The sequence below is a fragment of the Lithobates pipiens genome, unplaced genomic scaffold (genome assembly GCF_037356315.1).
Source record: "Lithobates pipiens isolate NorthernLeopardFrog02 unplaced genomic scaffold, aLitPip1_a1.2 Scaffold_1, whole genome shotgun sequence".
Lineage (NCBI taxonomy): Eukaryota > Metazoa > Chordata > Amphibia > Anura > Ranidae > Lithobates > Lithobates pipiens.
Genome location: NW_027507685.1, coordinates 211,049,007 through 211,072,520, shown reverse-complemented (window position 1 = coordinate 211,072,520; position 23,514 = coordinate 211,049,007). Strand labels below are relative to the sequence as shown.

At 46.0% G+C, this 23,514-nt stretch overlaps 2 protein-coding genes across 3 annotated transcripts in view; both read right to left on the bottom strand.

The window, feature by feature from the left end:
- The window catches only part of LOC143982614 (cytochrome P450 2G1-like), a 212,355-nt gene that overhangs the window by 68,869 nt on the left and 119,972 nt on the right, over positions 1-23,514 (bottom strand). The gene's annotated exons all lie outside the window — the stretch shown is intronic.
- LOC143982627 (cytochrome P450 2G1-like) overlaps positions 1-23,514 on the bottom strand; it is a 93,582-nt gene that overhangs the window by 68,869 nt on the left and 1,199 nt on the right. For both annotated transcript variants that reach the window (XM_077481530.1, XM_077481522.1), the window contains exons 2-3: positions 16,925-17,087; positions 690-839 (exon numbers count right to left, since the gene is read on the bottom strand). In XM_077481530.1, coding sequence (XP_077337656.1) covers positions 690-839; positions 16,925-17,087 — 313 coding nt within the window. The remainder of the gene's footprint in view (positions 1-689; positions 840-16,924; positions 17,088-23,514) is intronic.

Genomic DNA, 23,514 nt, shown 5'->3' with positions numbered 1-23,514 from the left:
TCATCAGATCTAGGAAGGAAAGATTATCAGTGCCCTTGTGTGTGCTCAAGGCTGGATCCTGTGAGGAGTGAATGCAAGCTCTGGGAAGAAACCTCCCCTTTCTGAGATCAGAACATTGGCGGTAAGTTGTGCTTCAACTGTGAGTGTATTTTCACCATCTGGTGGTTTTCTTCTCCCATAACACTAGAGACCTCTCAGAAAGTGTCAAGCCACCTCTAGCTCAAATGTTTACATTCAGCTGAAAGTTAGGTCGAAGTTCCACTTTAAAGCTGAAGAAATTCATAATATTTTTAATATTTTAGTTGCAGACTTTGTTAGCTAATATAGCTTTCCCTGATGTTAACTTTCCAGAAAAGCTGAAATATACCCTACATTTTTCTTTCAAGACGATAGATGTGAGTTGGGGGATGTTTTATTCCAAAAGTGTTGTTAAGACTATGCAGCCTGGTCACTCTACTAATTTACATATTACAGCCACCATCAATCTTCAGATTTCTTTTTTTTAATAACAGATTACATCCCAGTTGATAAAATCGCCATATCAGATTATACTGTCACACCAGCCTAGCAGTAGGGATCCTTGGAAATTATGTTAGTAAAAAAATAGTTTAGATCAATAGGTTAGTTAATTTAATCGAAAAGTATGTTTAGGGTTAACATTGTACTAATTCTGCATTATCGTCACCTACCTTTGATCTTCATAAATCTGTCCCTGAGACACCGAGCTTCCTCCTGGATTCTCTCCTCCACACTCCTCTTCCCCATCCCAAAATTTCTCAGTGTTGTTAGGGAAAATCGACGCATCGTCTTCCATCTCTCTCCATTGCTCATGATGACCCCTAAAATGTAAAGGTTTTTATACATATTGTTCCTGAAGACTCTTTAATTCAAATATTTTAAATTACTTTTTGACTTCCTCTGTATTTTATTATATAATGTGGAAAATATTTATCTGTTACATGCACCACAGTGTTTAAGGCTCTCATCATGCTTTTACATATCCTCCGTAGGGATGGGCCAAACACTCTCCCCGGTTCGGTTCACACCAGAACATGCCAACAGGCAAAAAAAGTTCTAGCGAACTTGCAAACCCTATTAAAGTCTAAAGGACACAAACATGAAAAATGGCTTTAAACATTTTTTAAAGGCTTATATGCAAGTTATATGCAAGTTATTGCCATAAAATGTGTATGGGGACCCGGGTACTGCCACAGGGGACATATATCAATGCAAACAAACATTTTTAAAACAACCATTTTTTCAGGAGCAGTGATTTTAATAATGCTTAAAGTGAACAATAAAAATGATATATTCCTTTAAACCTCAAGCCCCCCGAGGATCACCCAGGACCACCAGCAATGCTATCCATGGCCATCAGGGATGCTGACCATGGATGCCTACCCAGGGCCACCAAGGATGCCACCCAGGACCACCGGGCATGAGTTTTAGGATGTACCAATCAGTTGCTAATTGTAGATGACAATCAGTGTCCAGCAGTAAAGCCTGCCAGTGCCTCCTCATCAGTGCTGCCCATTAGAGCCATCTATCAGTGCCCATCAGTGCCACCTATCAGTATCGCCTATCAGTGCCCATCCGTGCCATCTATCAGTCCCCATCAGTGCTGCCTATAAGTGCCCATCAGTGTCACATATCAGTGTCCATCAGTGCCACCTATGAGTGCTCATCAGTGCCGCCTATCAATGTCCATCAGTGCTGCATATCATTGCCACTTATTAGTGCCCATCAGTTCCGCCTATCGGAGCCCATCAGTGCTGCATATTAGTGCCTCATTATCAGTGTCCATTAGTGCCACCTCATCAGTGTCACCTCATCAATGCCACCTCACCAGTTCCCGTCAATGCAGCCTCATCAGTGCCCATCAGTGAAGGAGAAAAATTACTTATTTACAACATTTTATAACAAAAACAAAGAAAAACTTTTATTTTCAAAATATTTGGTCTTTTTTTATTTATTTAGCAAAAAAAACAAAAAAACAGTAGTGATCAAATGCCACCAAAAGAAAGCTTTATTTGTGGGAACAAAATAATAAAAAATGTATTTGGGTACAGTGTTACATGATCAATCGTCACTCAAAGTGTGACAGTGCTGAAAGCTAAAAATTGGTCTAGGCATGAAGGGGGGGGGGAGTGTCCAGTATTGAAGTGGTTAAACTTGCACGTGGCTGTAATGTATTGCCGGCAATATAGATGAAAAATCAAGGAAATATTTTTTTCTATTTTTAGGGTCAGTTGGGCGGCGTGATTGAACATGGATGGACATCGCGGGACCCTTTTGACACATTTTTTGGTGAATAAGTAGGGGTAAAATGTATCTGATACCCATTCACATGGGGAAGCAGTATCTGGGGACCCCTTGTTAAAGAGGGCTTCCAAATACCGATAAGCCACCCACCCAACGACCCCCACAACCAATGGCCAGGGTTGTTGGGAAGAAACTCTTGTCCTCATCAACATGGGGAAAATATGCTTTGGGGGGACCCCAAAGCACCCTCCCCATGTTATGGGAAAGTGGCCTGGTATTGTTCAGGAGGGAAAGCCACCTTTCCTGGTCTGCCAGGCTGCTTGCTCGGATAAGGGTCTGGGATGGATTTTGGGGGGGGGGGGGGGGGTGCGGCAATTTTTTTTCAAATTTTATCATGGAGTTCCCCCTAAAATCTATGCCAGATGCAAACGGCCTAGTATGGATTTTGGGGGGCAAGAAAATACAAAAACACTGCGCTATCTTAGCCTAAAAAGCCGCTAACACACTAAAAATTTACTTTTTAGTTAAAACTAGCATATAGGAAACAAAGTGTCGCACTAAAAGATAATAACTAAAGCATAAATATGTGTGAACCCAAATAACATATATGAATATGCAAATAACAACACACCATATAAATCATGTTCATACTAATTACATGTGCATATATACATAGAGACCTATGCAAAATATATATATTAATGTCCTTTGAAGAATCGTAAGATAGTCCTTCAAAAAAGCCAAATCAAAAGTCCCTTTCAGTGAGTAAAAAAGTGATGAGAAATCTGAATATCCTCAAAATCTTCCATAAATAAAGTGTATACACCCTTGTGCTGATACCGCCACCTGAGATGAATGGAGGCTTACCAGACGTATTTGACCCCAACGGACATACGCCCAAGGGGTCAAAATTGGCTTTACTCAGAGGCGGATGTCAAGCTCTTCGGCCAACCGACAATAGAACTTGAAGCTAAATGAAGAGAGTCTCATGCAAGGATAAATCCCATGAAACCGGAATACACCAATCGGAAAACAGGTCAAGCTCGTCGGAAAGGACATACGGGATAGAGAAATATGGGCAAAGCGTAATTCCATAAAAAACTTCAATTTATTCAAAGAAAAAATATCAAACTCACATTTAAGAAGTTGACGAAGCGCTTTTACATAAAAAATGGCAGCAGTGGAGTCCTTCAGATGCGTTTCGTCCTCATAGACGTCATCTGGGGTCCTATATGGATTTTGGGGGGGACCCCACAATTTTTTTTTTAATTTTGGCATGGAGTTCCCCTTAAAATCTATACCAGACCCAAAGGGCCTGGCACGAGGTTCTGAGTCTCTGGGTTAAAAGATATGAACAAATGAATGGGGTGGGCAACTACATGGCAAATGACATTTAACCACTTCAATACCCAGCCATAGTCAAATGATGCCCACAGATGGGATCTCCCATCCTGGGTGGGTGTCATATGATGTCCTCGACTTTCTGCCACTACTGCGGGCTGAGTGGCGATCTGGGATCCAGTGTGTCCCTCGGGACACAACCATTCCCCAATGGGGGTATTGGCGAGGCGGCGGCCAGCGGCAGAGCAGCGTGACTGGCTGTGATTGGTCACTAGCCAAGCGCTGCTTGTGTAGCCCCCAGGGACGAGCAGCACCATGATCGGGGCTGAGGCTGCCTGAGGCTTTTCCCTTGGATGCAGTTCATTATAGCCCCGAGTGATTTTAAATGACTTTTTTTCCTGCAGAAATGACACTTTGTGCAGGGACAGTTCTAAGCACCAGAAACATGCGCCCCTTCACAGGCATACTATAGACACTCCCAGGTACGAAATTTAAAGGAATATTACACTTTTATTGTTTCACTATAAGCATTATTAAAATCACTGCTCCTAAAAAAACATCAAGTTTTAAAACTTTTTTTTTTGCATTGATACATGTCCCCTGGGGCAGGACCCAGGTCCCCAAGCACTTTTTAGGACAATAACTTGCATATTAGCCTTTAAAATTAGCACTTTAGATTTTAAACGTTTGAGTCCCATACTTTAATAAGGTTCTAAGGTTCACACGAAGTTTAGGTCTGTTTGCAGGTTCTGGTGCGAACCGAACCGGGGGTGTTCGAGTCATCTTTACTGGTGACCCACACAATAGGGATAAAACTTTTTCGCGGAAGGGAGTTTAACATGACACGTGGCCGCTCATTAAAATTTGATTAAAAGTGAAGGGGACATATTCCCAATTCCAAGTGTACACTGACAAACACAGCCAGCAGATTCACCTCCTGTGGTGGGATCCTCTTTGTGGACGTGGCCAGGATCCAGAATTTAATGCTTTGGGTTAACTGGCTTTCTCATGAACTGGTCTATGTTTGAGTTCAATAGAAACATCAGACTGTGAGTTTCTTTGGAGAGAAGACCTTACATGCATGGCTTTATGTACTCTATAAAATGCTGAGTAATATGTCCATGTTATGTAAATATGCAGCTAGCAGAATTGGCACCAGTCAATCCAGTGAGTCCAGTAGCTCATCTCAAGTCAGTTTATCATGTGTGTTCTCTTGATTTAATTATGAGACTCTATCTGCTACTGCCACTAAATAACAACTTTTCACTGTGCTACTTGCATCCTGGCAACCAAGAATGCTGTGTGAGCTGGCTGCCTGTGTCCTATAAAAGCCATTGCATCATTGCTTGCTAGGATACCAGGGGCTACAAGTCGCTGGTTGCTATGACAGAAAAAAAATGGAGAGTTCCCCCAAAAGCCATACCAGACCCTTATCCTAGATCCTGGTTCCAAATCTGGTCCATAGGCAAGCCCTATGCCATGTTTGAAGACTGCATAATGGTAGCCAAGACATTTTGGATTGCCCCCGTAGAACATGCCCAACCACTCCACTGCTAGTGCTGCTGTCACTAGATCACCATGCAGTGCTGACTGAGCTGGCTGCTCTTCCACTTCTAGATATAGACTGTGCTCACTGTCTTTTTGAGGCCCAGTCCAGTACCTTGTTTGTGTGACACAATAATAAGGCGATTATTATTTTTTCAAATTCTTTTACTGAAAATTATCCCATTAATTGGTAAAGTACAAGTCTATGTCACTGGAATCTGCATCAGTGTCTTACATATAAATGAATCAGGCTGTACAAACCCTTTTTTCAGTAGAGGTGTCTCATCTCCTGTAGAGGTTTCGGAAACAACTCCAAAGACCTTCAAAAGAGGAAGGGTACCACATGGGCACCAGTTTCTACTGTACGATCTCCATATTGATACATCTTAATCACGCACTCTTTTTGCTCAACTCATCCACCTAATAGCCTTTATTTACCAAAATACTGAACATAGCAAATGCTTATACAACAGAAGCTAGCAAGGAGGCCTAATCCCTCCTTTAGGAAAGATGACTGTCTGTAAATTTCAGGGAGATATTTGTTTCATAATAGGCCCGCAAACTTTTTTAGGGCTCATCAGCTTCAGTGTTTTGGTATCTGTAATCCTCCAACTTCCACAATAACAACGTTGTAAGCATGCTGTCTACAAAAACAAAAGATTTCAATACTGCCTGTGTGTGCTATCAAGTTACATTTTTAAGTTTGGCTTGAGTTTGCCTTTAATATGTTCTTGATATTATAATTTTTTTGAGTGTTTTTCCGTTCAAATTTTTTATTGCGTAGAAACATAAGGATAAAGGTTACAGGCAAACACATTCGAGACCGTAAATACAGCGCGTGACATCAATTCAGCAGGGATAAAATAAAACAAAAAGAGAGAAAACATAACTTATAAGTCGCAAAGTTTACATAGCAGGAGGTATAACGTTAGCGCTCTTCAAGTTAGAACAAGGAGATTAAGGAATTCAATAAAATGAAATCTAGTAGGGAAGGAAGGACCCCCCACCCAACTTCAGCATAAAACAGCAAAACTACTATGTCGGGGTAGGGGAGAACATAAGATCAGTCAAGTCGTCAGTAAACAGGCCTTGTTCATGGTTCAAGGAACACAGGTATATCGTATGCAGCCATAGGCTAAGAAAAAGAGAAAAGGGGGAGACAGAGTAGGAAGAAAGAAGGTAGCATGTGGAGGGGGGACAGAATAGAAGTGGGGGAGAGGGGTGGTCGGCGTCGGTAGGAGCACTCGGAGCCCCAGACAGCCATCAGATTAACCAATTAAAGTGTGGGCTGAGTTTATGGTACAAGAAGGGTAGAATCAAAATCTTGGGGAAGAAAGTTATCCACCCATGGAGCCCAAATTCGAGAATGGTGAGGGACACGGTCTAGTAACGTCGCTTCAATCTTGCTATGGATCATAGCACGAGTCACTCTATGTTTAGTTTCAGTTATATGAAGGTTCGGGGTCTTCCAGGCTTTGGCTATGGTCTGTTTTGCAGCCGTAGTCAATTGAAGGAGGAGACGGCATTGCGATTTGGTATAATCTCCCGGGATATGATTTAGAAGCGCTATGGCCGGGTCAGGGGCTAGGGTATCATGAAGCAATGTGGAAGCAATTTGGAAAACTGACAACCAGAATTGCTGTACTATCGGGCATGTCCACCATATATGAGCATGTGTGCCCCTTTCCCCACAGCCTCGGAAACATGCTGGAGAGTAGTTTGGTAAAAATTTGGAGATCCTGGCAGGGACCAGATACCACCGCATGAGCACTTTATAATTAGCCTCCAGGGCTACTATGTTTTGGGTAGATGATTTAGTCATGGCCCACACATGGGACCAGCTCTCCATATCAAGGGCCAGTTGCAGGTCCTTGGACCACTGCGCAGCATAAGAGGGAAGGGTAGTAGAGGAATTGGTTAGGTGGGCATAGATGGTTGAGATAGTACCCGGGGCGTGAGGGTTTGAGGAGCAAGTTTTCTCGAAGAAAGACATATTGGTAAGAGAGGAAGAGGAGCCAATTATTGTTTTGACAAAATGGGCTATTTGGAGGTATCGGAAGGCTTCAGAGGGGGGTAAACCGTTTTGGGTCTGAAGAACCGAGAAAGATTTAAGAGAGGTATTAGTAACGAGATCAAGTATTCTGCAGAGACCAGCTTGGGGCCAGTGGCTAAATGACCCAGGCTCCATCAGAGCCGGGTAGAAACGGGGGTGGCCAAAGAAGGAAAATAAGGGGGAATGCCGAGAAGCCAGCCCAAAAGGGCCACGTAATCTGTCCCATATTTTTAGAGAGTGCTTCGTAATAGGATTAGTTATAGGGCCACGCGCCGAGGGCGAGAGCCATAATGTGTTATGTATCAGTAAAGGATATAACTCTATCGCTTCCAAGCTGACCCATAGGGGGATTTCTGTGGTAGCATGAAACAGGGCCACCTGAGCCAGCTGGGCAGCCTGATAATAACGAGTAAAATTAGGTATACCAAGACCTCCCCTACCCCTATCCCGGAGAAGAATGGATCTTGGAACCCTGGGTTTGATTGGACCCCAAATGTACTTGAACACCCGAGACTGTATGATACGATGGAAGTAGGACGGGACTGGGATTGGGAGAACTCTGTAGAGGTAGAGGAGTTTAGGCAGTAGAGTCATCTTAACGGCCGTAATTCTGCCTATCCAGGAGTAGGGATGAGCTTCGTGTTCGAGTCGAACGTACGTTCGACTCGAACATTGGCTGTTCGTTGGAAATCCGAACTCTTGGTCCGTTCGCGTCAAAATTCGTGTGGCGCGCACGGCCCACAATGCACTGCGATGGCGCAGTACATTGCTGGCTCATGATTGGCCAAGCATGCACTGTGACCCCGCATGCTTGGCCAATCGCAGCGCCAGCAGCGAGGAGAGCCATGATTGGCCACAGGCATCCTGCCTGTGACCAATCATAGCTCAGGCTGTGTAGTGCACGCCCCACACTATATAAGGCTGCCTTTGAGGCGGCCTCGTGTAGTGTGTTGGCATCTGAAGCAGTGGGTGTTCTGTGTACCTTCAACTCAGTACACACCAATCGTTTTTGGCTGATTTCCTATCTTGCTGTTGTGTAGTGGTTATTGTCTGTGCCCTGACCGCAGTATACACCACTATATTCACCTCACCTATATAGCTAGTGGTCCATCTTTAATAATAGAGCTTGCAGTCAGTAGTGTTAGGAGATAGTGCGTGCTGTCTGCGTGCTCTGTACCCAGTACATACCGCTATAATCCACCTACATAGCTGTTCTCTATTTGAGCCCAATTGCCATCTGCAGGAGATATTGGAAGTTGTGTGTGCCTCCAGCACAGTATACATCTGTATATACCCCTTTATCTCTGCTGTTTTCTGGTTATTGTCTGCGTGCCCTGACCGCAGTATACACCGTGATATTCACCTCACCTATATAGCTAGTGATCCATCTTTAACAATAGAGTTTGCAGTCAGTAGTGTTAGGAGATAGTGCGTGCTGTTTGTGTGCTCTGTACCCAGTACATACCGCTATAATCCACCTACATAGCTGTTCTCTATTTGAGCCCAATTGCCATCTGCAGGAGATATTGGAAGTTGTGTGTGCCTCCAGCACAGCACAGTATACATCTGTATATACCCCTTTATCTCTGCTGTTTTCTGGTTATTGTCTGCGTGCCCTAACCGCAGTATACACCGTGATATTCACCTCACCTATATAGCTAGTGATCCATCTTTAACAATAGAGTTTGCAGTCAGTAGTGTTAGGAGATAGTGCGTGCTGTTTGCGTGCTCTGTACCCAGTACATACCGCTATAATCCACCTACATAGCTGTTCTCTATTTGAGCCCAATTGCTATCTGCAGGAGTTATTGGAAGTTGTGTGTGCCTCCAGCACAGCGCAGTATACATCTGTATATACCCCTTTATCTCTGCTGTTTTCTGGTTATTGTCTGCGTGCCCTGACCGCAGTATACACCGTGATATTCACCTCACCTATATAGCTAGTGATCCATCTTTAACAATAGAGTTTGCAGTCAGTAGTGTTAGGAGATAGTGCGTGCTGTTTGCGTGCTCTGTACCCAGTACATACCGCTATAATCCACCTACATAGCTGTTCTCTATTTGAGCCCAATTGCCATCTGCAGGAGATATTGGAAGTTGTGTGTGCCTCCAGCACAGCACAGTATACATCTGTATATACCCCTTTATCTCTGCTGTTTTCTGGTTATTGTCTGCGTGCCCTGACCGCAGTATACACCGCGATATTCACCTCACCTATATAGCTAGTGGTCCATCTTTAATAATAGAGCTTGCAGTCAGTAGTGTTAGGAGATAGTGCGTGCTGTCTGCGTGCTCTGTACCCAGTACATACCGCTATAATCCACCTACATAGCTGTTCTCTATTTGAGCCCACTTGCCATCTGCAGGAGTTATTGGAAGTTGTGTGTGCCTCCAGCACAGCACAGTATACATCTGTATATACCCCTTTATCTCTGCTGTTTTCTGGTTATTGTCTGCGTGCCCTGACCGCAGTATACACCGCGATATTCACCTCACCTATATAGCTAGTGGTCCATCTTTAATAATAGAGCTTGCAGTCAGTAGTGTTAGGAGATAGTGCGTGCTGTCTGCGTGCTCTGTACCCAGTACATACCGCTATATCCACCTACATAGCTGTTCTCTATTTGAGCCCAATTGCCATCTGCAGGAGTTATTGGAAGTTGTGTGTGCCTTCAGCACAGCACAGTATACATCTGTATATACCCCTTTATCTCTGCTGTTCTATAAAAAAAAGGCATCTGCAGGAGTTAGTGGGTGTTGTGTGCCTCCAGCACAATATAAACTACCCAACTACTGTTTTACCCAACTCCCTTCAGGCCATTACCATGTCTGGAAGGCCAGCAAGGAGAGGCAGACAGGCGCGAGCCGATAAAAGAGGGCAAGCAGGCTCTGTGTCTAGAGACAACAGTGCTGGTCGTGGACGCGGTGCATTGTCATCAGCACGTGGCCATGGGACATGCTTGTCCTTCTTTTCTGCAGCTGGACATGTTGAACCGCAACATGCCAACGACTTGGTAGAGTGGATGACCAAGCCCTCTTCATCCTCCTCATCCTCTCTCACCCAGTCTCAGGGTAATAGCAAAGCAGCTGCCAACGCATCGTCTTCCCTCCTCTCAATGTCATCATCAGTGACTCCTTCCCTAGACCCACCACGTCCTCCTGAGGAGTCTCCTGAACTCTTTGAGCACAGTGTTGGGTACATGCTCCAGGAGGATGCCCAGTGTTTGGTGGGCTCTGATGATGACACTCAGCTAGAGGAAGGCAGTAGCGTGAGCGCAGAGAGAGGGGATGCTCAAGAAGGACAGCAATCTGGCAGTCATGTTCCACAAGCTGCAGCATACTGCCAGGTTTGCTACAGCGATGAAGAGGGAGGGGATGATGAGGGCACTGACTCCACGTGGGTGCCTGGAAGGAGGGAGGAGGAGGAGGAGGAGGAGGAGGCACATGTCCAACGAGGCAGGATGCCCTCCGGGGGCCAGCTTAGGGGCAGCACACCGACTGAATCACACCGCAGAGCTCCGCCTGCGCAGAGCGCTTCCTCTGCGCGTTATTCTAAAAGTTCTTTGGTGTGGGCCTTTTTTGAGACGAGTGCATCAGATCGCACCGCTGCTATTTGCAACATATGTCTCAAGCATATCTCACGTGGCCAAAACATCAGCCGCTTGGGCACCACATGCTTGACCAGACATATGTTGACCTGCCATGCAGCTCGTTGGCAAGCGTACCTCAAAGACCCACACCAAAGAACAAAGCGGACCTCTCCTTGCTCCTCATCAGCTGGCATCTCCAACCCCACTAGACCTTCAGTCCTCTCTGAAACCTGCTCTGAGAGGAATGAAGGTGTAGAATTAGGTGTGTCACAGCAAGGTGCTTCCGGGAACTCTGCTAGTGGTACACCCACGTCCGATTATAGCAGGCAAATGTCCCTGCCCCAGCTGCTGGACCGGCGGAAGAAGTTTACTCCCAGCCATCCACATGCCCAGCGGTTGAATGCTAGCTTGGCTAAATTGCTAGCACTTCAACTGCTGCCTTTTCAGTTGGTAGACTCGGCCCCCTTCCGTGAGTTTGTACAATGTGCGGTTCCTCAGTGGCAGGTCCCCAAACGCCACTTTTTCTCACGGAAGGCGATTCCGGCTCTCTACCGGCATGTGGAAGGCAATGTCCTTGCCTCGCTGGACAGGGCGGTCAGCGGTAAGGTGCATATTACCGCTGACTCATGGTCCAGCAGGCATGGACAGGGACGTTACCTGTCTTTCACGGCCCATTGGGTCACTCTTCTGGCTGCTGGGAAGGATGCAGGACAAGGTGCAGCAGTGTTGGAGGTTGTTCCGCCACCACGCCTCCAAAATGCTACTATTGGTTGTGACACACCTCTCTCCTCCACCCCCTCCTCTTCTTCTTCCTCCATGGCCTCTTCCAGTGCTCTGTCCTCAGAACCAGCGGTGCTCCGTAGGCATTCCAGGGGCTACGCAAGTACGCAGGCAAAACAATGCCATGCCGTGCTTGCGCTGGTTTGTTTGGGGGACAGGAGCCACACTGGGGCGGATGTTTTGTCAGCTCTGCAGGGGCAGGCCGAGAGGTGGTTGATGCCACGCCAGCTTAAGCCAGGAATGGTGGTTTGCGACAATGGCACCAACCTCCTCTCCGCCCTCCGACAGGGACAACTGACCCATGTGCCCTGTGTAGCTCACGTCCTTAACCTGGTGGTGCAGCGGTTCTTGGCCAGGAACCCCGGCTTACATGATGTCCTGAAGCAGGCCAGGAAAGTCTGTGTGCATTTCCGCCGATCATTTAATGCCTGTGCTCGGCTGGCTGAGCTCCAAAAGGAGTTGAACCTGCCCAAGAACCGCCTTATATGTGACATGCCCACCAGATGGAACTCAACATTGGCCATGCTGCAGCGGCTGCACACGCAGCAGAGGGCCATCAATGAGTACCTGTGCGACTACGGCACCAGGACAGGGTCAGGGGAGCTTGGTTTTTTCTCACCATGCCAGTGGGGCATGATCAGGGATGCATGCACTGTCCTGTCACCGTTTGAGGAGGCCACAAGGATGGTGAGCAGTGACAGTGCATGCATCAGTGACACTGTACCTCTTGTCCACCTCTTGGAGCATACGCTGCGTGGAATAATGGACAGGGCACTTGAGGCAGAACAGAGGCAGGAAGAGGAGGACTTCCTTGCCTCTCAAGGAGCCCTTTATCCAGACAGTGTTCCTGCTGTGCCACCCATCACACAGGAAGAGGGTGAGGAGGAGGAAGAGGAGGAGGAGGATAATTGTGTCAGCATGGAGGTGGAGGCTGGCACTCAGCATCAGCATCAGCAGCAGCAGTCTTATAGGGATGATTTACAGTCCCAAGAAACACGTGGACTTGTACGTGGCTGGGAGGAGGTAGCTGCGGATCATGTTGTCCTTAGTGACCCAGAGGACTCCGGACCGAATGCCTCAGCTAACCTACGCTGCATGGCCTCCCTGATCCTGCAAAGCCTGCGGAAGGATCCTCGTATTCTTCGGATCAAGGAGAGGGACCATTACTGGCTGGCCACTCTCCTTGATCCACGGTACAAGGGTAAGGTTGCCGACCTTATCTTGCCATCGCAGAGGGAGCAGAGGATGAGACATCTCCGGGAGGCCTTGCAGAAAGCTCTGTGCAACGTGTTCCCAGAGACTGGGAGGTTACAAACTCCTGGTCCAGGACAACGTGTTGCTGAGGCATCGGTCAGAAGGAGCGGTGGAGAAGGTGGCCGTCTGACTGATGCTTTCAGACAATTTTTTAGTCCGCAGCCCCAAGGTATGATTGGTTCCAGCACCCATCGCCAGCGTCTAATTTACATGGTGCAGGAATACCTAGGGGCAAGGTCAGACTTGGACACCTTTCCCACCGAAAATCCTCTGGCTTACTGGGTCTTGAGGATGGATCACTGGCCAGAGCTTGCACAGTATGCAATTGAGCTACTGGCCTGTCCTGCATCCAGCGTTCTTTCGGAACGCACCTTCAGTGCTGCTGGTGGCTTTGTTACCGATCACAGGGTGCGCCTGTCCACCGAATCAGTTGATCGACTGACCTTCATCAAGATGAATCAGTCTTGGATCGCCCACAGCTACCAAGCACCTGAAGCTGATGTAACCGAATAATTTTTTTTTAAATACCACATCCCTTCAAGACTGCCTATGCTGATGCTGAGTGACTGTCCTGTTATGTTGATTGTCTATCCTCTTCCTCCTCCGCTGATATGTTGGAAGAACATTTTTGGTTCTGGGTGATGCCAGTAGCCCAATTTTTCTGCCCCTGTTTAACAGGGGCGTTTAATTACAATTTTTGATGCAATGCTTTGCAGCAGGGCTAATTCCTGCAATAAAACTAGAGTATATGGCAGAGGTTGGAGTGTGGTGGCACCAGCACCAGTGCCTAAGGCCCAATTTTTCTGCCCCTGTTTAACAGGGGCGTTTAAGTACAATTTTTGATGCAATGCTTTGCAGCAGGGCTAATTCCTGCAATAAAACTAGAGTATATGGCAGAGGTTGCAGTGTGGTGGCACCAGTGCCTAAGGCCCAATTTTTCTGCCCCTGTTTAACAGGGGCGTTTAAGTACAATTTTTGATGCAATGCTTTGCAGCAGGGCTAATTCCAGCAAAAAAACTAGAGTATATGGAAGAGGTTGCAGTGTGGTGGCACCAGTAGCAGTGCCTAAGGCCACATTTTTCTGCCCCTGTTTAACAGGGACATGTAATTACAATTCTTGATATAATATTTCACAGCAGGGCCCCTTCCTGTGCCCACCCAGAGTAACGGTGAGGACTTATAGTGTTGTGGCACCAGCACCACAACCACCAAAGGTCAATTTTTCTACCACTGTTCAACAATGGCTTGTAATTACAATTCTTGATATAATCGTTCACAGCAGGGCGCTCCAGCGCCCACCAAGAGTCACTTTGAGGGCTTACAATGTTGTGGCAAAGCCAACACCTTGTTCCGCCATTTCTGCAGAGCATATAGGGCAGGCCCCTACTTTCAAACATCCAACTTACAAACATCTCCTACTTGCAAATGCAAGGAGACAGCAGCAAGTGAGATGAAAAAAGATGGACGACAAAACAAATTATACAGGGGTGATAACCCTTCCCTATGTTTTCCAAAAAGCTTAAAAATAGTTTTTTTGACTGGAGCTACACTTTAAAAATGTACCAGTTGAAAATTACAAACAGATTCAACTTAACACAACAAACCTACACAGTCCCTGTCTTGTTTGCACCGCCTGTATACTGCTGTTCTGAGTATATAGGGCCTGGGGGCCACACGCATTTCCTTTTTTTAATATGGGTACAGGGTTCCCCTTAATATGCGTACAAGACCCAAATAGGCTGGTAATGGGCAGGGAGGGCTACCCATGCCATTTTTCTCAATGATTTTCAACCATATTGCAGGAACCAGATATAACATTAAAACCGCAAGCAGTTTTAAATGGTGTTATTTCCGTTTAATGTCATTTTGTGCAGGGACTGTTCTAAACACGGGAAACACGTGGCACTTCACAGGCATACTACAGACACCCCCCAGGCACCATATTTAAAGGAATATTTCACTTTTTTTTTTCACTTTAATCGTCATTAAAATCAGTGCTCCCGCCAAAACGGCAGTTTTTAAAACTTTTTTTTGCATTGACCCATGTCCCCTGAGGCAGGAGTCAGGTCCCCAAACCCTTTTTAGGACAATATCTTGCATATTAGCCGTTAAAATTAGCACTTTCCATTTCGAACGTTTGAGTCCCATAGACTTCAATGGGGTTCTAACGTTCGTAACGAACGTGGGGTCCGTTCGAAAGTTCTGGTGCGAACCGAACCGGGGGGTGTTCGGCTCATCCCTATCCAGGAGACAAAGAGGGGCTTCCAGGTTTCTAACAGTGAGGTAAGGTGCGATAGCATGGGGATGTAGTTAGCACGGAAAAGAGCGGAAGGATCTCCGGTCAGTTTAACTCCCAAGTATGGGAGTATAGAAGCGGACCGAGGAAAGGGGAAGTTACTTTGTACATGTGCCAATTCCGAGGGCGAGAGGGACACATTTAGAGCTTTAGATTTCTGCTGGTTAACTTCTAGGCCCGAGATAGTTGCAAATTTATCTAAAATAGAAATAAGATTCGGAAGGGTTGTTCGGGGGGAGGTCACGAATAGGAGCGCGTCATCGGCAAATAAACAGATTTTGTGAGAGGTGGATGCTACTTCAAGTCCTTTTATATCAGGGGAATTTCTGATTAGGGCAGCGAGAGGTTCGATAGTCAAAGCAAAAATAAGGGGGGAAAGGGGACAGCCCTGTCTAGTTCCTCTTTCTATGGGAAAAGCATCTGAGCGGAAACTGGAGTATTTAATATAGGCTTGTGGTTGATTGTAAAGAGCATTCACCCATTGAAGAAAATGAGGGCCAAACCCCCAGCGTTTGAGGATATAGTCTAGGTAGGGCCAGGACACCGTGTCAAATGCTTTTCTTATATCAAGAGATAACTGGTGCATCAGGATTTTACGGGTCTTGGCTAGGAGCTGGAGTAAGATTACCTGTCTAACATTATCACTAGCTTGACGTCGAGGCATGAAGCCCACCTGATCCTTATTGACCAACTTACCAATCAGTGGGTTAAGACGGAGGGCTAAAATTTTGGCTAGGAGTTTAATGTCCTGGTTCAGCAAGGAAATAGGTCGGAAGTTAGACCATAATGAGTTATCAGTGTTAGGTTTGGGAATCATAGCTATTATAGCAGTTAGGGTGTCTCGACCAAATGTCCGATTCAGCAGAAGGGCATTAAAGGATTTACAAAGGAGAGGGGTCAGAATGGGGGCAAATTTTTTATAATACGTGGCAGAGAGCCCATCTGGGCCAGGTCTCTTATGCGGCTTGAGAGTCTTGAAAGCTGCAAATATTTCTTCCGATTTAATGGGCGCTTCTAGGGATTCCCTATCAGAGTCAGTCATAGATGGCAGGGAAAGGTCCTGAAATAGCTGGTCAGCCGTCCGTTGAGAGAAAGTAGATTTAGCTTTATATAAGGTTTCAAGGCGATTACGGAATTCCCGGAGTACTTTAACGGGGTTACTCGTGTAAGCGTTCTTACCTATTTTAAGCCTAATGGGGGCCTGGGCTCTATCAGGGCGTCTAAGGCGCATAGCCAATAACGTATCCGGTTTATTAGCTTTCATATAGAGAGTATGATTGGATCTACGGATAGCCTTGTCAGCCAATTCAGCCAGTAGCAGATCCAATTCAACTCTAGATTTTTCCATTGTCAGTCGGTTTTGATCTGTTGGGGAGGACTGGAACTGTAGAAAGTCCTGGTGGAATCTCTGCTCCAGCCCAGCCAGGTGGAGTTTTTTATTTCTCTTGAGGTGCGTGGATACTGAGATACAGGTGCCTCTAATTACTGGCTTATGTGCTTCCCAGAGTAAAGTAGGGGAGATTTCAGGGGTGGAATTATTTCTTATATAGTCCCTAAGGGCAACTTGAATATCTAAAAGGAAAGACTGATTGGTGAGATGAGCTTCATTAATGCACCATGAGCGATCTCGAGATTGTGGAATCAGAGAAGATATAGAGGTTATTACTGCGCAGTGGTCCGACCACGATATGGGGTGAATAGATTTTTTGAGTGTTTTTATAGTGCAAGCATATTAACTAGTCATATAAAAAATGCTATAAATGACACTAATTCAGAATTATTATTTTGTTTTTAGCATCTTACCGAAATTCTTAAACAATATTTCTATTAGACCCATATCCCCTCTGTCACTGAAAACATCACTGCGATCAACCAGGGCCTCCTTCACAGCATCGTAGCCAATCAGCACGACTGCTCGATTTGTGGCCAGATAGAGTGTATACACTGGTCCGTACTTTTCACGTAGCTGTTGAAAGAGTAAATAAAGGCTATTAGGTGGATGAGTTGAGCAAAAAGGGTACGTGATCAAGATGTATCAATATGGAGATCTCTACAGAGTTGTTCAGGTTCAAAAATAGCTGAAGCTGTAAGTATGTGACCTATGTGCTTACCTTGATGCGTTATTAATGAAGCCAAAAAGGGCACATACCATTGCTCAAAAATCAACACAAAAATAAGAAAAAAGAAAAAATAAGTTCCTGTTCAGCCTGATTGGGCTGCAGCTGAAAGGAAGGAACACTGGAGAAGAGGCTGTAAAAACTGCAGACCAAGCGCAGGTGGAGTTGACAGTACACTGAAAACAAAGTGTGTATGGCAGAGGCAGTTGGAAAGGAGGGGTAAGGGAGGCAGAAACAGGCAAAAAGAAACTACAGATTCTGCTGGGAATAGTAGAAATAAAGTATTTGTTACAATTCAAGGTGGAAGAGAGGGAGGAGAGTGGGACCTAGAACAGGAGATACAAGGGCCCATTCACATTATGCATGACTGGTGACAGACGTTTTACCACACAGTAAAATGTCTGTCAACATAGGACACATAGCAAACAATTGTTTGCTATGTGTTCCACTCACAATGCAACACAGCCTAGTGCTGCGATAAAATGCAGACATGCTGCATTTTATTGCAGCACATCGGCCCAAATTGCACTGCAATTACAGGCACTGCACCGCAGTTCTCTGCTAGACGTTGCAATGATTGAAGTGTACATTTTGTACACTTTAAATAAAGCCAATACAAAAATAAAAAAAAGGGAGCAGTGCCATGCAACAAATTGTGCATCACACTGGTCACTAGCACATATATTCCAAATGGCCCTAATTCGCCGGGATCGACCCCATATTTTATGTATGCCCCGGAGTCCCGGCGAATCAAGGCTGAGCTCCAGTGACTCGTCAAGCTGGGGCGCACTAGCGTCGGCACCAGTTACAACCCACCTGTGGCTTGTGCAGGGTGTCTGGGGTCCCACATGCATGAAGCAAAGCTTTGTATGACAGCAGGCATCTCTACCCACCGGCTGCCTCTGACTCAATGCAGAGACGAGCACACTGAACCCGCCCCCTACTCCTCCTGTTGTGATATTTTTGGGTACACAGACAGGAGGAGGAGGCACACCACTCTACATGTGCAGCTGATCTGAGGTCTGTAATGAATACATGTGACTTACAGAGGAGGGGGATATGGGGGAGGGGGCAAGCTTCAAAGTTCACATGGAGTGATTTGGAGTGAGGGAGGAGGATTTGTCTGGGGCACTTTTGGAATGGAGGGGAATTGTGCTAGAAAGGAGGTTGAGTATGAAATGCTTCCCCCCAGCACAAGTCTTCTCCCCTCCCAAAATGCCCCTTAGCACACATAATCCCCCCCAAATCAAAGGGATTCTGGCTGCCACAGAAGGGACAACCCCAGGCACCCCACAGGAGATGTGGTGCAATCGCCCCAGGTGCCAAAAATAGTGATCCCCTGCAATCACACAGGGCTGGTTCACACCATGAATCACACAGGAACGCACTGTACATTTTTTGTGATTCACATCTGATCCAGGTGCAGTGCCATTTCAGCTCATTCTTTCGAATGGGCTGAAATCATGCCAGAGCGCACCAAAAGTACTGCATGCACTACTTTAAAAGAACACACAGCAACTGGATTGCATGGTATTGCTGTACAATTTGATAAGGTGTAGACAAACAGACTGCATTTGTTACAGGTGTTTGGGGTGTCATTTAAGTTAACATTGACACCTGCTGCAGATCACAACTGCAGTGCATTTTTAACGTGGTGCCGGAAATGGGCATGGAACGTAGAAGGAGGGGAGATTGGGGAGGGGGCGGAAGAAGATTTCTGCTGGGGAGAGGGATAAGGATTTATGCTGGGAGGAGAAGGATCTGTAATAGAAGAGGGATTTGGATAAGGAAGGGGAATTTGTGTTTGAGGGGGGAAGAGAATTTTTGCTGGGAAAATATATTTGGGGGGATTTGTTGTGCTTGGAAGGGGGATTAGGGGTAAAGAGGATTTGTACTGAAATGGGGTTCTGCTGAGACAGAGGATTAGGGGGGTTGAAGATGATTTATTCTGAGAGGGGTACAGGGGGAGGAGGATTTGCACCATGGGAGGGGAACTGAGGGGTGTGGAGATAAGTGTGCTAGGATAGTGAAAAAGGGGAATAGTGCTGGAACTGGGTATTTGGAGAGGGTGGAGGAGGACTTGTGCTGAGGAATAAGATTTGTGTTGGGAGGGGGGATTTGCGTGGGGGGATTTGTTCTGGGAGGGGGAGAGAGCATTTGTACGGGGCAGGTTTGGGGGGATGAGGGTGAAAAGAGGGAGTGGTATTTTTTGCTGAAAGAGTAAAGTGGGGGAGAGTATTGCTTGTGTGTGTGTGGGGGGGGGGATTTGGCACTCTCCTTACTAGAGATGGATGAACTTCCGACGGGACGTTTCACGCACGCGAACCACGTACGCGGCCAAAAGTTTGTGAACCGCAAAGTTCGTGGCGGGCCCCATTGACTTTAATGGCAGGCGAACCTTAAAAACCTACAGGTCATATTTTCAGCCACAAAATACTTACTAGCTGTGCACACATAGTCCCACCACATGGACACTGACATAACAAAAGTATGAAGTGAATCTGGGATCGACAACGACAAACATTCTTTTTTTATCTGTGAAACTTTGACAATTCAGGAGCACATGAAGGCCATGGAGGAGAGGCAAGGTCAGGGCAGGCTATGAGGAGGGTGCAGGGGATAATCACCAGCACCATGATAGAGAGCACTGACACCAGCACCGAGATAGAGAGCACTGACACCACACCAGCACCGTGATAGAGAGCACTGACACCAGCACCGAGATAGAGAGCACTGACACCAGCACCGAGATAGAGAGCACTGACACCAGCACCGAGATAGAGAGCACTATGCTTTCTATATGTGCAAGTATTTTATAAATGTATTACATCTCTATATACTGCACACCAATTAGTACACCTATACCAGTCCTTAAAAGGACCTTTGTGGACCTAGTAGCTAGTGATTTGCAGACTGTCCCTCAGCCCCTACACTGATAAAAGACAGCTGCAGAATCGGGCAGCAGTCAAGTATAATATTCTTTCTATACTTGGAAGAAAGTATATTATACGTGTACAACCCTATATATTGTACACCTATACCAGTCCTTAAAAGGACCTTTGTGGACCTAGTAGCTAGTGATTTGCAGACTGTCCCTCAGTCCCTACACTGATAAAAGACAGCTGCAGAATCGGACAGCAGTCAAGTATAATATTCTTTCTATATTTGGAAGAAAGTATATTATACGTGTACAACCCTATATACTATACACCTATACCAGTCCTTAAAAGGACCTTTGTGGACCTAGTAGCTAGTGATTTGCAGACTGTCCCTCAGTCCCTACACTGATAAAAGACAGCTGCAGAATCGGGCAGCAGTCAAGTATAATATTCTTTCTATACTTGGAAGAAAGTATATTATACGTGTACAACCCTATATACTATACACCTATACTAGTCCTTAAAAGGACCTTTGTGGACCTAGTAGCTAGTGATTTGCAGACTGTCCCTCAGTCACTACACTGATAAAAGACAGCTGCAGAATCGGGCAGCAGTCAAGTATAATATCCTTTCTATATTTGGCAGAAAGTATATTATACGTGTACAACCCTATATACTGTACACCTATACCAGTCCTTAAAAGGACCTTTGTGGACCTAATAGTAATAGCTAGTGATTAAACTGACTGTCCCTGCTCCACACAGTGTCCTGTCACTACACTGACAAAAGACAGCTGCAGAATCAGTCAGCAGTGCACTCAGCAATCACCAGCACAGCAGTCAGCAGCAGTGCACTGAACCCTATATACTGTACTACACCTATACCAGTCCTTAAAAGGACTTTTGTGGACCTAATAGCTAGTGATTTGTGTCACTACAATCTCTCCCTGCTCCACACAGCGTCCTGTCCCTACACTGACATAAAACAGAATGTAAAATGGCCGCCAGATCAAGTCTATTTAATCTATTTAAATCTAATTAATCTATAAATCAAGTCTATTTATAAGGTAGGGGGAATGTCCAATTGTCCACTTGCTGAAATGTCTGAATTGGCTGTCCTGTACCCCATGATGGATGTGTCATCATGGGTCAAAGTTCTTTCACAATGTAAACGCATATGTCGAACAGCGCCAGAAGTGGCGAACCGCCGGTTTGGCGAATCGCGAACACGCAAAATTCGACCGCCAGGCGAACTGCAAGGCCATCTCTACTCCTTACCCTTACACTGTGCGCTACACACCCCTGACTCCTGCACTCTGTTTGTTTTATACTCCTGACTCTTACTATGCATTACACATACCTGTTCCCTGCATTTTGTGGATAACACTCCTGCTCTCTCCATTCTGTGTGTTATGTCAAATCTAACCTGTGATGTCGTGGATGAGTGGGGCTAATATGCGTTTTAGGGGCATTGTCAAGCATCCAGTCAATAGATAAACACCTTATACATTGCTGGCTGGATAAGAAGGTGGCAAGGGGCAGGACCAATTGGAACTACTGCATGTGCATTCATAGCGGTGTATAATAAACTTGAATTATACACCGCTGCAGGTGCACATACAGTAGTGCCACTTTTTTTTCCAGCTAGCACTGTACAAATGCCAGCTGTTTTCCTATGAACGGATTGGTTGACAAAGGGGGCGGAGCCCCTGAAATATATATCGGCCCCAGCCATCCCTGACATCACAGGTTGGATTTGACAGATGTACTCTCTCTCATTGCGGCCATACCCCCGCCGGCTTGCCCGCTAATCCCTGACTGTGCTTAATGTTCACACTGCTCTGCTGCACTCGTTTGTTATCCATTATTGCCTCGGCTTTGACTCCTGTATACTGTTAATCAAGATTTCAGAACATGTGCTATGTTTAATTAATTGGTGTATTTGCAGTTTAACTCCTCAACCTTGCACCCTGTACGTAACACATTCATGAACCTTGCACTCTGTACAAAACACCCTCCTCAATCCTGCACTCTGTACAATTGCACCCCTGAATCCTGCACTCTGTACAAAATGTATTGCTGAATCCTGCACTCTGTACAAAATGCACTCCTGAAACCTGCACTCTGTACAAAATGCACTCCTGAATCCAGCACTCTGTACAAAAAGTACTCCTGAATCCTGCACTCTGTACAAAACACACTCCTGAACCTTGTACTCTGTACAAAGCTCAAACCTGAATCCTGCACTCTATACGAAATGCACTCCTGTATCCTGCACTCTGTACATAGCACATTCCTGAACCTTGTATTCTGTAAGTAATGCATACCTGAACCTTGCACTCTGTCAGTAACGCACTCCTGATCCTTGCACTGTACAAAACACACTCCTAAATCCTGCACTCTGAACATAGCACATTACTGAATGGACTGGCCCCCGAACCCCCCCTTCCTGTTCCCCACTGTGACAGCTAGCGGGGATACCCCCTCCCGAGCTGTCTCTCATTGCGGCCATACCCCCGCCGGCTTGCCCGCTAATGCCTGACTGTGCTTAATGTTCACACTGCTCTGCTGCACTCGTTTGCTATCCATTATTGCCTCGGCTTTGAGTCCTGTATGCTGTTAATCAAGATTTCAGAACATGTGATATGTTTAATTAATTGGTGTATTTGCAGTTTAACTCCTCAACCTTGCACCCTGTACGTAACACATTCCTGAACCTTGCACTCTGTACAAAACACCCTCCTCAATCCTGCACTCTGTACAATTGCACTCCTGAATCCTGCACTCTGCACGAAATGCACTCCTGAATCCTGCACTCTGTATGAAATGTATTGCTGAATCCTGCACTCTGTACAAAATGCACTCCTGAAACCTGCACTCTGTACAAAATGCACTCCTGAATCCAGCACTCTGTACAAAAAGTACTCCTGAATCCTGCACTCTGTACAAAACACACTCCTGAACCTTGTACTCTGTACAAAGCTCAAACCTGAATCCTGCACTCTATACGAAATGCACTCCTGTATCCTGCACTCTTTACATAGCACATTCCTGAACCTTGTATTCTGTAAGTAATGCATTTCTGGACCTTGCACTCTTGCACCTTGCACTCTGTCAGTAACGCACTCCTGATCCTTGCACTGTACAAAACACACTCCTAAATCCTGCACTCTGAACATAGCACATTACTGAATGGACTGGCCCCCGAACCCCCCCTTCCTGTTCCCCACTGTGACAGCTAGCGGGGATACCCCCTCCCGAGCTGTCTCTCATTGCGGCCATACCCCCGCCAGCTTGCCCGCTAATGCCTGACTGTGCTAAATGTTCACACTGCTGCGTGTCCTGCTCTGCTGCACTCGTTTGTTATCCACCTGATGCCTGCATTCTTGCCTCGGCTT